The 14,073-nt window shown below is 45.9% G+C and overlaps 1 protein-coding gene across 1 annotated transcript in view; it reads right to left on the minus strand.

Moving 5' to 3' along the window:
- Window positions 1–14,073, minus strand: part of ttn (titin) — a 173,814-nt gene that overhangs the window by 14,466 nt on the left and 145,275 nt on the right. The window contains 22 exon segments of the mRNA XM_022757173.1: window positions 116–709; window positions 887–1,168; window positions 1,329–1,631; window positions 1,726–2,031; window positions 2,153–2,452; window positions 2,571–2,861; window positions 3,113–3,418; window positions 3,514–3,816; window positions 4,005–6,071; window positions 6,210–6,509; window positions 6,613–6,897; window positions 7,158–7,451; window positions 7,618–9,381; window positions 9,506–9,811; window positions 9,894–10,196; window positions 10,387–10,692; window positions 10,844–11,131; window positions 11,228–11,524; window positions 11,654–11,956; window positions 12,159–12,746; window positions 12,892–13,188; window positions 13,270–14,044. Coding sequence (XP_022612894.1) covers window positions 116–709; window positions 887–1,168; window positions 1,329–1,631; window positions 1,726–2,031; window positions 2,153–2,452; window positions 2,571–2,861; window positions 3,113–3,418; window positions 3,514–3,816; window positions 4,005–6,071; window positions 6,210–6,509; window positions 6,613–6,897; window positions 7,158–7,451; window positions 7,618–9,381; window positions 9,506–9,811; window positions 9,894–10,196; window positions 10,387–10,692; window positions 10,844–11,131; window positions 11,228–11,524; window positions 11,654–11,956; window positions 12,159–12,746; window positions 12,892–13,188; window positions 13,270–14,044 — 10,858 coding nt within the window.

The following is a 14,073-nucleotide window of genomic DNA, read 5'->3' on the forward strand; positions in this document are numbered from 1 at the left end:
AAGAAAATCAACCTCATGTCCTACTTTTAACTCTTTCAAACCCATTTTTGTCAAATAGCCAAAGTATTGTCACAATGCATTTTTTTATTTTCATGCTTTTTCCTTGGTCTGTTACCTCTCTGTTCCTGTACAGTGATGGGGCTAACAAGCTCTTTGGGCTCACTGGCTCCCCTGCTGTTGATCGCTCTGATTCTGAACAAGTACTGTTCCTTCTCATTCAGCTTCTCAATGGTGTGCTCAAAGTCAGTGAGCTTCAGTGTGGCCACCTTCATCCACTTGTCGGTGCCAAACTTGCAGGCCTCAATGACATAGCCTGTCAATCTGCTGCCACCGTCATGCTCAGGCTTCTCCCATCCCAGGGTAACGGTGCTCTTGGTGACATCAATCACCTCCAGCTTGTGTGGTGACAAAGGCACCTCACAAACCAGGATCACATCGGGAGTCTCACAGGGCTCTCCAATTCCATAAATGTTCTCAGGGAGGACCCGGAAGTAGTACAGCATGCCCTCCATCAGGCCATCAATCTTGTAGGATGTCTTGCTACACTTGGCGGTGATGGTTTTATAGGCTCTCATGGAAGCCTCACGCCTCTCAATGATGTAGTTGTTGACAGGAGCACCACCATCTACAGCTGGGGCTTCCCAAGAGATGGTGGCAGAATCTTTGGTCAACTCCTTGAACTTGATTGGTCCAGTTGGTCCAGGAGTATCTAAAAATAAAAATTAATTCCTCAAGTTAAAATATAAAATTTCCCAAAAGCTACTGTATCACATAAAATTAAATCAATGGCAAAACTTTTAAAGAATCTCAGTATTTCCCTGTGTAGTATATACCAGCATATACTGTAGTGTGTGTCTGTGAAGTGCAGACATTTACATCAACTTACCATAGACCTTGACCAGAATGTTGACTTCCTGTTTCCCTGCAGAGTTCTCAGCCACCAGCGTGTACTTGCCAGCATCGTAGCGGTGGACCTTATCAATGATGAGTGTGGTGGACGTGTTGGTGACCTCGATGAAGCCTCTGTTGTGGAGGTCAACACCTGGCTTGCTCCAAGTGATGGCAGGAGTGGGACGACCAGTGATATTGACAAATAGGCGGAGGGAGCCACCAGCACGTAGGCAGATTGTCTTTTTTAGGTCATCGTGGAGCTCAAAGTCAGGGGTTTCTGTGTGAGAGGACGGGATGATTAATAAATAACTTGTCATGTTAGTGATACATACCGCATCATGAAAGACTTGCAAATGAATTTTTATGTATTAGAAGAAGAAACCAAAGTTTGCAATTTTTGTATGTCAAGTTCTTGTCTTGTTTTCTAGATGACTTACCAATTCTCTCCACTGGCTCAGTCTCGGCACAGGGTTCACTGAAGTCTCCTGCACCATTGATATTGATGCCAGCCACTCTGAAGCAGTACTTCTTGCCTGCAGAAAGTCCAGTCACCACATACTCTGAAGTACGCAGGGTCTTTTCATGGGCCTTGCTCCATGCCTCCGCTCCAGCTTCCTGCATCTCAAGGATGTAGCCCATCACATCAGCTCCTCCATCCTCCACGGGGCGGGACCAGGCCAAGCTGATGCTGTCTGCATGAGTGTCGGTGATACGAGGGATAGAAGGAGGAGCAGGGGTGCCTGAGAAGAGAGGATGTTAAGTTCCATAGATCATCAGTCAGATCTTCAGTTACATGTAATGTTAGCTATGTATACTTCAACAAACAGGACTTACATGTTGGCACTCTGCAGACGACATACAGAGAAACCTCGCTGGCTTCACTCTCTCCAGCTTTGTTGATGGCCGTCACTCTGAACTGGTAGATGTTGCCTTCAGTCAAACCAGACACCTTCAGTGTGGTGTCCAGATTAGCTCCATCCCTGTTCACCTTCACCCAGCGGGCACTCTTTCTCTCACGCCTCTCCACCAGGTAGTGGATCAGCGGGCTGCCACCATCACTCTCTGGCTTCAGCCACTCGATGGTGGCGAAGTCCTTTCCTGATGCCAAGATCTCTGGAGTACCAGGAGGAGTTGGCACAGCTGGAGGAAGACAAAGTGGAAGAGCAGTTGAGTGTTAGAGGTTGTGAAGATTTAATTTGTGGCTTCATTTTCACAGTCACTTTAATACTTTACGAACAATTATGCTTTTAAAAGCACTTACTGAAAGTGTTTCTGGCGACCATGGGGGCTGACTGTAGGTGGACTCCGGCTCCATATTTGTTGACTCCCCGGACTCTGAACAGGTACTCTGTGTTCTTAAAAAGGCCGGTGATGTTGCAGGTCAGCTTCTTGCACTCGGCATGCATGATGACCCAGTTGAGCCTGTTGGTGTCACGCCTCTCCACAATGTAGTGGGCAACCTCATCGCCACCATCCTCAACAGGAGGCTTCCAGCTCAGGGTGCATGACTCTTCAGTGATTTTGCTGATCTCAATGCTGCCTTCACAAACTCCAGGTGTATCTGGAAGAAATGTATGCACTCATGGTATGTTGCTTTGCCTAACTGCGTCACATGAATGCTTCTAGTGTAATCTGCAAATGTACTGAATTAAATTGGTGAAAAGTAAAAAGGTTCTTACCAAGCACCTTGACGTTGACCTCAGCAGTTTTGGTTCCGCTTACATTCCTGACCGTGAGGATGTACTTTCCTGTGTCATCTCTGTCACAGAATTTGATGATGGCCATCGCCTTGGTGGCAGTGTACTGCAGGTGGTACTTTTCGCACAACTCCAGCTCCCTGTTGCCCTTGGACCAGGAAGCCTTGGGGTCAGGCCTGCCTCCTACTGCAGCATCCAGAACCAGGTCTGAACCAGCTCTGACCATCACAGTTTCAGACAAGAGTTTGCTGTCCAGCTGGGCTTTTGGAGGTTCTGTTAATTGGATAGAAAGTACGTGGTTATGAAACAATTTCTTGAAAGTACAGTACTCCTTTGCTGAAACTAATATATTCACATTCAATGAAATCTACATGATAAAGTCTGATGGTGTTGTTCACACTGATTTAACAGGAATCATGAGACAGTTTCATCTTACTGTCATTTTATTTAAAATTTATCTAAAACTCCAAAGTGTGAAATTATGCTGTAATGTATTGTATCCCAGTCACAGACGAAGTTCTTACCAAAGTCGGTCTTGCACTGCACAGATCCAGTAGACTCTGAGGGTATACTGAAGACCTGGTTGGCATTCTTGGCAATGATTCTAAACTCATAGGGTTCTCCTTCTCCCAGGGCAGTGACGGTGTAGAAGTTGTCTGTCACATTGGTGTAGTTACACTTGAGCCAGCGGCCCTCACCAGTCAAAGTGTACGGCTTACGCTCGATGATGTAGCCCACAATGGGACTGCCGCCATCATTCAGTGGAGCCGACCATTTGAGGGAGACTGTGGTTCTTGTGACATTTGTGACTTCTGGCTTACTTGGTGGATCTACATAACAGATCAAAAATGTTTGTCAGAGACAGAGCAATGGAGTATTAAGTAAGACACTAGGTAGTGTGATACTAAACTGTATCAAAACTCACCAACTGGGTTTTGAGCAACTGCTCCCTTGGAAGCCTCGCTGGCTTTGCTCAGCCCAGCACTATTCATGGCATAAACCCTGAACTGGTACTCCAGGCCTTCAACTAGAGCTTCCATCTTGTAGTAACACTCAAAGCAAGGGATCTTATTCTCCCTCACCCACAGGATATTATTCCTTTCCTTCTTCTCGATCCAGTAGCCTGTCACCTTGCTTCCACCATCATGATAGGGCTCCTCCCATTTCAGGGTCATTGTGTTAGCAGTGACATTGAAGACTGAAGGCCTTGTTGGTGGGCCAGGAGGTGCTGTATTAAAAAAAATTAGATTTTTTAAATTTTTTGTTGAGCACAGCCACCTCAGTTACAGCCTGATTTAATAGAAGGCATGCATTTTTATATGAATAGTTTAAGAAATGTTTAAGAACATCAGTTTTTTAATATTAATATTATTCAATAGGTGTAGTGAAGTCAAAATGTTACGGAGTAGTACTTACTGAAAGGATGCTCTGCAACAATAGTCTCAGACTCAGTGGACTTGCTGACACCAAATCTATTCTCAGCAGACACCCTGAATGTGTACTGCATGTACTTGGTCAGGTGACTAACGTGGAGAGTTGTGCGCTTTACGCTGGAATTGATCAGCTGCCAGGCTGTGGAACCGGACTCACGCTTCTCTACGATGTAGTTGGTGATGTCAGTGCCACCATCATCCTCTGGTGGTTGCCAGTTAACGACGCAGGACTCTGATGTGATGGATGAGATTTCGATGGGTCCAGTTGGAGGACTAGGTCTACCTGTGACATTAACTTCAACAGTGAAGGTCTTGGTTCCTGCCACATTCTCCAGAGTCAGGTAGTATTTACCACCGTCTCCTCTCATGGCCTCCTTGACTGAGATGCTGGTTCTGTCCTTAGTTACTTTGATGGAGACTCTGTCTGAGCTCTTCAGCCTCATCTCCTCTAGCTTCCAGGTGACTTTAGGAGCAGGTCTACCACTGATGGGAACCTCAATGGTGAAGGTGCTGCCAGACCTGCATGTGATCAGCTGGTTGGTGATCTCACTGAGGTCAGCAGCAGGTTCAATGTGAGGCTCCTTGACCAGCACAGGAGCCAGAGTCTCTCTGGGCTTGCTGTAGCCGGCTTCATTCTTAGCCTTCACACGGAAGTCATATTCATCACCCTTGTTGAGCTTTTCAACTGCATAAGTGAGATTCTTAGTGTTGCCAACCACAACCCATTTGTCTGTACCCTTTGGCTTTGCCTCAATGACATAGCACTGGATGCGGCTGCCACCATCATGCTCAGGTTTCAGCCAGCCCAGTAACACAGAGCTGTCTGTGGTGTCCAGGATGTCCATTCTCTTTGGAGATGCTGGCTCTGCAGTGGCAATAACAGGCTCTGTCAGTTCAAATGCTTCACCCATACCATGCTGGTTCTCAGCTGAAACTCTGAAGAAGTATGGCACTCCCTCAAGCAGGTCCTGGATCCTCAGGATGTGCTGTGTGCACTTGCCACCAGACTGCTGCCAAGTGCGGCGGCTAGCCTCACGCCTCTCAACAATATAGTGATGGATTCGGGCACCACCGTCATTGAGAGGAGGCTTCCAGGTAAGTGTCACCGTGCCTCTGGATACCTCCATGAAGGCAACATCCTGTGGAGCTCCAGGAGTGTCCATCACCTTTACAGTGAATGTAATGGCCTTGCTGCCACTGGCATTCTCCAGGTTAACAGTGTATTTACCTGTATCAGTTCTAGAGCAGCTTTCAATACTTAGAGAACTGTAGCCATCTGTGGTTATGATCTCTGTCATAACACCAAGCTCTCCTTCCTCTTTTATCCAGGTGGCAGTGGGAATGGGTTTTCCTCTGAAGTTAATGCCCAGGCACACTGAACCTCCAGCCTTGACAATGTGTGTCTGCTTGAAGGTGGCGTCAATATCCACCTGTGGTGGTGTTAACCTATCTACAGCCTGAGCAGGTTCTGGAGTCTCCTTTTCATCGCCTCTGCCCACATGATTGACACCTGCGATACGGAACTTGTACTCAGCTCCTGTCTCTAGACCAGCTGCCACATAGTGTGTTTCTGCCACCAGCTCCTCGTTTACTCTCTTCCATTCGGTTTCTTCTCCCTTCACCATCTCGATAATGTAGCCCAGGATGTCCATGCCTCCATCATCTGCAGGCCTGCTCCATTCCAGACTGATGGATGTATTGGTGGAGTCAGATACACAGACCACAGATGGAGCACAGGGAATATCCTTTGGTTCGGCAGCTTTGATAGGCATAGAGATGTTGCTGGGGGCTCCAACACCAGCATCATTCACGGCCATGACACGGAACTCATATTCCATATCTTCTGTCAGGTGAAGCACCTTGTGAGCACATTCAACAATGGGTTTCTTGGTAATCACTTTGTAGAACCGGACAGTCTTCTTTTCTCGTTTTTCCATGATGTAGTACTGAATGGGGTTTCCTCCATCAGATGTTGGAGGAGCCCAGGACAGGGTGATGCTCTCTCCTGTCACCTCAGTGGCGTCAGGAGTACCTGGAGCATCAGGAGTAGCTGGGGGGAAACAATTTAGGTAGATAAGTGCAATGTTTGTATTGACCAAAAATAGATAAGAAATCAAACAAGAAATCAAAATCTAAATTTCTTTTGTCTGAAATATTAAATATAAAGCCTTTTAATTTTTCCACTTACTGTATTGCATCTGTGCAATGATGGGAGTGGATTCCAAAGGTCTGCCAACTCCAAACTTGTTAACAGCAGAGACCCTGAACTGGTACTCATTGGTCTTGATGAGCTTGGTTGCATTGAAGGTGCACTCCTTACATTCATCACACACCAAGGCCCAGGAGATCTTGGCAGTCTCACGCTTCTCAATTATATAATGTGAAATCTCGGAGCAGCCGTCGTTCTCTGGTGGGCTCCAAGACAGAGTGCACTTGCCCTCTGAGATGCTACTGAAAATGATGGGTCCCACTGGCTCCCCAGGTGTGTCTGTATCACGTAGGTGTATGAGAATGATGTTAGAACATAAACATTTAAATATGGTGTAAAAAATGTACTGTAATATAAAGAGAAACATGTCTAAACTTAATACCTTGGACTTGAACAAGGATGTTCTCCTTCTTGCTTCCAGATCCATTGGTAGCCTCCACAGTGTAGAGGCCACGGTGTGTTCTGTCAGCGTCCCTGACAAACAAGGTGCTGGATCCAGCTACGTTGATAATGTCCATCATCTTTTTGGTAACTTCCACACCATCTCTGTACCAGACGACCTTCGGAACTGGGCGTCCAGTGATGGTTACCTTCAGCCTGATGTTGTCTCCTGCCTTGACTGTCAAACCCTCAAAGTACTCGGGGCCAAACTCAATATTTGGAGTAGCTGGTTTTGAAAAAAATGTGAGGTATTAGTGTTTAGCATTATTGAGTTTTAACAATGTAATTTTCAGAAAGCTAAGCTGGTTTACACTGCCTTTTACTTTTAGCCAGTGAGCAGTTACTAAACGGCAACAAAAGCAATGTTCATCAACTTCATTATTTACCTATCAGTCCTGAGATTTCATAATAATAATATAATAATAATTTTATAATATTGTAATTAATATTACAACCCTCTAGGCTTACTGTCCTGTCATTACTCACCATTCTCACTTCTGACTACAATCAAGCCAGATGAGTTGGATGGAGGACTGACAACACCAATGGCATTTCTGGCGATGACTCTGAACTCATAGCGTTCATTTGTTGCCAACCCAGTGACAGTGTGCTGGCACTCATGTACGTCGGTCAAGTTGGCCTTGAACCAGCGGCCATGTCCTTGGCGTTTCTCAATGTTGTAGCCAGTAATCTTGCTACCACCGTCACGCTTAGGTGCATCCCATTTCAGTGTCACTGAGTCACTAGTCACATCAGTGTAGTCAGGCTGGCCAGGAGGATCTGAAAGACATGAGATACATCTTTAACTTATTTTTGTCAAAGTGCTTTCACTCGTACTACATCATAGTCAGGTTTTATAACTGAAATGATAAACTCAGTATAAATATGCTGTGTGTTTGAAGTGTAAGCAAAGAGAATAATATCATTGTCTGGACTCTGCACTCACCAACAGGACTGACAGCCATGGTTGGCTTGCTCTCATCACTCATTCGGCTGAAGCCAGCATCATTCTGGGCGTAGACTCTGAAGGAGTACTCAAGGCCTTCAATGAGTTCCAAAATCCTGTACTCTGTTTCTTTGACCAGCATAGTGTTCACCTTTTGCCACATGATGCTGTTCTTTTCCTTCTTCTCCACATGGAAGCCCTGAATGGGGGTTCCACCGTCATAGATGGGCTGCTCCCACTGGATGGTCATGCCATCGTTGGTGATGTTGTACACAACAGGCTTGCCCGGTGGGCCTGGAGGCCTGAACTGGTGCTTGGCAATGACCATCTGTGAGATCAGAGGCTCACTGGCACCATATCTGTTCTCAGCACACACTCTGAACTGGTACTGTACACCCTTGATCAGGTTGGGGACCTTGAACTGAGTGTCCTTTACACTGGAGCAGGCCATCTTCCAGGCAGTCTGGGAGGTGTCACGCTTCTCCACAGTGTAGCAGGTGATATTTCCACCGCCATCATCATTGGGTTCATCCCAGGAGATCATGATGCTCTCAGCTCTCACTTCATCCAGTCGGATGGGTCCAACAGGTTTTGAGGGTGGTCCAAGTGTGATGACGTGGATGTGGAAGGATCTCCTGTTGACCTTATTGTCAAGGGTCAGGGTGTATTTACCCTCATTCTCCTTCTTCACATTCTTAATCATCAGAGTTGCTTTGTTCTCTGTCTTCTTGAAGCGTACTTGGTCACTCTCCTTAAGGGGCAGGTTGTCCTTCAGCCACAGAATAGCAGGTCTGGGTTTGCCTTTGTATGGCAGCTCAATGTGCACATTGTGACCCAGGCGAACACTGATGCTGCCATCTGGGTACTCTGCAAGGCATGCCTCAGGTGTGATTATGTAGTCAATGACTTTGATAGCCCCAATCTCAACAAAGTCGCCCTGTCCCTTCTCGTTCCTGGCGGCAACTCTGAAGAACATGTCGGAATGCTCCTTGAGTTTCTTGACCTCAAACTCACATTGTCTGCTGGTTCCTCCCAGAGACCATTCCTCATCCTTAAGCTTCTTCTCAATGACGTAGTCAGAGATGATGCTGCCACCATCATAATCAGGCTTCAGCCACTGCAGAGTAACAGATGTCTTTGATGAATCCTTCATAGAGACCTCCTTGACTGGTCCTGGAGTCTCTGTGGCCTTCACAGGCTCAAGTGTGTCACATGGATCCCCAACACCATTCTCATTCTCTGCTAACACACGGAAGAAGAAGGATGTCTTCTCAGAGAGATCTTCAATGGTGTATGTTGTGTCTGTGCATTTGCTTGTCACTGCAGAATAGGATCTCTTGGAGGAGTCCCTCTTCTCAACAATGTAGTTTGTGATCTCAGCACCACCGTCAACGAGTGGAGGCTCCCAGCAGAGAGTCACCTTTCCACGGGTCACGTCCTTCAGGACCAGGTTTCTGCACTGAGCTGGGGTGTCCTGTACTTTCACGGATAGGGTCAGTGTCTTGGGCTCTCCCACACCATTCTCTATCTTGACTGTGTACTTTCCAGTATCCAGCCTGGTCACTTCACGCATAACAAGGACTGTGGTTGTGTCTGAGTGGTGGAACTCATATTTGGGATTGCGATCAATGCATTCCTCTCCCTTGCTCCACGAAGCAGTGGGAGCAGGTCTGCCCTTCAGAGGAACAGAAAGCTCCACATCCTTGCCAGCTTTCACAATGTAGTGAGTTCTCATGGCCACATCTGAGTCAATCTGGGCCTCCTCTGTGAAAATCAAGAAAAATATTCATGGTCACACAGGGGCTGCTATATGTGAGGCAGATAAGAACAAAACAAGACATAGTGTTGTCATCACACTTCATATTTTCAATATGAGTGACAAATTTACCCAAGATATCCTTAGCCTGTACAGGTTCAGTCATCTCCAGAGGCTCTCCACGGCCAGCACAATTCACAGCAGAAACTCTGAAGAAGTAGTTGACATCTGGTTTTAAGTCATGAACTGTGTACTCTGTTGTCTTGACCTCTCCCTTGGAGGTAATCATAGCCCATTCTGTCTCTCCCTCAACAAGCTTCTCCAACATGTAGCTGGTGACCTCACTGCCTCCATCCCATTCTGGCTTGGACCAACCCAAGGTGATGGATGTCTTGGTGGAGTCAACCACTTTCAGCTTGCAAGGCTCATCTGGTGGGTCTGTTAATAAAATATCTATTAGTGGAGCTGCACATTTATCTGGTTTGTTTTTTTGGGAAATCTGTGTTGTTAGACAACTTACCAACTGGGTCAGCAGCCTTGTAGTAGTCCGATGCATCGGAGAACGGCCCCTCTCCAGCCTTGTTAATGGCACAGATGCGATATTGGTACTCATTTCCTTCTGTCAGGTGGTAGACAGTCTGTTTGATGTCAGTTATAGGGTCTTTGTAAACCCTGATCCAGCGCAAGCTCTTCTTGTCACGTCTCTCGAGGTAGTAGCCAGTCACTGCGCTACCTCCATCTACACCTGGTTTGTCCCATTCTACCACCATGGTGGACTTGGTGATGATATTCACCTCAGGAGTATGAGGCTGGCCAGGAGTTACTATACAAATGGACAACAAATATGTTAAGGAAATGAAAATGTCAAGATAAATCGTGTTAAAAATCGTGTTAAAAATTTAAGAAAAACCATATGGTGTTCACTAAGTAAGAAACGACCGGCCTTCATGTCACTCAATATGACTTATTCACTTTTACCATCATATTCAGCACTCCACAGCCACAAAGCTTACCAAAGGCATTCTTAGCGATGACAGGCTCTGACTCCAGTGGTTCTCCAACTCCAAACTTATTAACACCCACGACGCGGAACACATATTCATTTCCACGCACAAGCTTGCCGACAGTGACGTGTGTTTGCTCATGCTTGTCTGAAACTGTCGACCAGACCACTCGGCTGGTTTCACGCCGCTCAACAATGTAATGGGTCACTTTGGAACCTCCCTGATCAGACTCAGGCACGGGTTCCCAGCAGAAGATCATCTTATCTGCTGTGATGAGGTTGAAGTTAATGATGCCAGCTGGGGGTCCGGGTTTGTCTAAGGGGAGGTAACAAAAAAAAGGAAGAGCATATGAACATAAAAAACAGAGATGATGTAAGTTGCATAAAATAAGAGGTCCTCAATTCAAACTGAAAAGGAATTCAGAATTGTGTAAATGTCAAAGTGTGAATCATAAATTTCTGCATACCCAGGATTTCAATCCTGATGGTTGCAGATGCTGATCCGAGAACATTTTTGATCTTGATCTCGTATGAGCCTGTATCAAGGCGAGTTGCATCCTTGATCAGAACAGCAGAAGAGTCTGTGGAATTTTCAACAGACACAGTAGAAGATGCCACCAGCTCCTTTCCATTCTTGAGCCACTCAATGGTTGGCAGAGGCTTGGCAATGATTCCAACTCTGAGTTTAACTGACACTCCGGCCTTGTACTGAACCACATCCAGATACTCTGGTGGAAGGTCAATGGCTGGGGCACCTGTGGGACATAAGATATTAATATAAGTAATGTATTTAAATAAATCCAATAAAAATAAACAACAAAAGTAACCATAGATATAAATCAAAAACTCACCACATGCGTCGATACAAGTGACTGGGCCAACAATGAGAGACGGATTGCTGACAGACCCAACAGCATTCTTGGCATATACTCTGAATTCATAAGACTCATCCTGGGTCAGTCCAGATACAGTGAAGCCCATCTCAATGATGTTTGTAAAGTTGGCCTTCACCCATCTCCCATTGGGAGCTTCTCTCCTCTCCACACTGTAGCCGGTAATCTTGCTGCCACCATCATATGGAGGCCTCTGCCAGGCCAGACTGATGGAGTTCTTAGTGACTTCTGTGACACGGATGCTTGCTGGGGGCTCTGTAACATTAAAGTAAGAAAGATTTTTATGAAACACCAGTAAAGAGGATTCTTAGTGCAAGCTCATATTATTTAAGGTTGTGTGTCCCCTTAAAACTACACATAGAGATTCAAATTAAAAGCACTTACCACAGGCATCAATAGCAAGCACCTCCTCAGAGGTCTTGCTCATCTTTCCAATACCAGCCGCATTTTCAGCTGCCACCTTGAATTCATAGATAAGGCCAGGGCAGACGTTTGTAACTCGCCACTGGTTTCCTGGGATAGCTGTCTTATTGACCTTCTGCCAGAGGATGCTGCTCCTCTCCTTCATCTGAAGATGATATCCTATCACAGGGTTTCCACCATCAGTAACTGGCTCATTCCAGCAGACTGTCAGGCTCTCTCTAGATACATAGCTGACCCATGGTGTGGATGGAGGTCCTGGGATGGCTGTAATGGACAGCAATCATGTAAGTGTTTATTCCAAATAATTCATCACCCATGAAACAAAAGTTGTATCATCATAAGACACCCCCCCCACACACACACACACACACACACACACACACACTATGGCGATGTTCAGCCATGTTCATTCAGGGAACAGGATAATGAAAGCTACATTAGAATGTATTCAAATGGCCTGACTTACTGTATGGAAGCTTTATCATGACTGATTTGCTGTCAATGTGGTCGCTGACACCATAGCGATTCTGAGCCTTGATTCTGAACTGATACTCCTCTCCCTTGGTCAGCTTAGTCACCTTGATCGCGCTTCTGGCAATGCTTGTTGACACCTCTGCCCAGGTAGGAGTGCTGGTTTCACGTTTCAGAACAACATAGTTGGTAACAGGACTGCCACCATCATACTCTGGGGGAGCCCATTTCAGACACACTGTCGTCTCACCGACTTCTCCAATCGCAACAGGACCAACAGGAGGTCCAGGTCTGTCCAGCACAACAAAGATAATGAAGATCTTTGTGGTACCTCCTGCATTTGAGGCAGTGACTTCATATTTGCCAGCATCACTCGAAATGCTTTCATGTAGAGTGATGATTAAGCTGTCTGGTGTTACTTCTGTCAGCAGCCTCTTGGATCCCTTGATGACAACATTGTTCCTGGACATTGTCACCTTAGGCATTGGCCTGCCAGTGAGAGGAATCTCAAAGGTCAGGTTGGATCCTGATTTCACATAAACTGTATTCTTGGGGTAGTTCTTCAGGTCAAACTCCGGAGCCTCTGTTGAAAAAATAAGACAGGATTGTTATCAGTGTTCATTATATAGAAATTCAAAAGTATTTTACACTATATTACATTTGATACAAAAACTCATCCTTCTGTAGAAATACATCAACTAATATAAGAGTAAAACTAGAGATAATACCTTGTATTTCCTTGACAATAACAGGTACAATCATCTCCTTGGGTTCACTGAGTCCAGCGTGGTTCTCAGCACGAACTCTGAAGAAGTACTCAGCACCCTCCCTCAGGCTCTTGATTGTGTGAGTCATGGTCTTCACAGTGGCACACTTCACCCACTTGGTCTGTCCCTTCTCCAGGGCATCAATAAGGTAACCTTTAACTCTGCTACCACCATCGTATTCTGGTCTTGTCCAGGCAATCGTAACACTGTCCTTGGTAACATTTGCAACTCCAAGTTTCATTGGTGTACTTGGTACCTCTGTAACATACAGTGAGAAGTTTTATCAAGCATGTTTGATTGAAATGATAAAAGGTGTAAAATCAACTTAAGAGATGTTACCTGTAATCTTGGTTCCAGCCTTGGCCTCCTGGGGGACACCCACTCCATACTCATTTTCTCCAATAATTCTGAAGTAATAGATGGCTCCCTCCTGCAAGTCTTCAACCTTGTAAGTAAGTGCGTGGCAGTTGCTGGTCACACACACCCAGGCCTTCTTACTGGCCTCGCGTTTTTCAACATGGTAGGCCTTCACTGCATCACCGCCATCATTCTCTGGAGCCTCCCAAGTGAGGGTTGCAGAATCCCGAGTCACAGCTGAAACTTTAACATTGACAGGGGGTCCTGGAGAGTCGAGAACCTTGACAATCATGGGCAATGTTGCTTTTCCAAGTGGTGATTCTATAGTGACACTGTACTCCCCAGAGTCATTTCTAGTTGCCTTCTCAATAGTCAGTGAAGTGCTGGAATCTGTTGATTCAATGGTTCCTCTGACCTTGAGATCAACACCCTCCTTGGTCCAGTCCACTGATGGGACAGGTTTGCCCTTGAATGGTACATTTAGAGTAAATGCTGTGCTATGCTTAACAAGATGTACTTTCCGCATCTCAATGTCAACATCAAATGATGGCTCTGAAGTTCTGTCCATTGCTGCAGCTGCATCTGAATACAGGCTACGCACACTGCTGCCAACTTTGTTTATTGTCTTGACACAGAATTCATATTCTGCATCTGTCTTTAGTCCTTTGATTGTGAATTCCAAGCTCTTGGTAAGAGGGATCGCCTCAACCCATCTTGCTAGGTCTTCAGGTGATTCAGGTACCTCCTCTTCGTCCTCCTCCTCTTCATATTCCTCGTCTTCTTCCT

The sequence above is a fragment of the Seriola dumerili genome, unplaced genomic scaffold (assembly GCF_002260705.1).
Source record: "Seriola dumerili isolate Sdu_G_001 unplaced genomic scaffold, Sdu_1.0 BDQW01000266.1, whole genome shotgun sequence".
Taxonomy (NCBI): domain Eukaryota; kingdom Metazoa; phylum Chordata; class Actinopteri; order Carangiformes; family Carangidae; genus Seriola; species Seriola dumerili.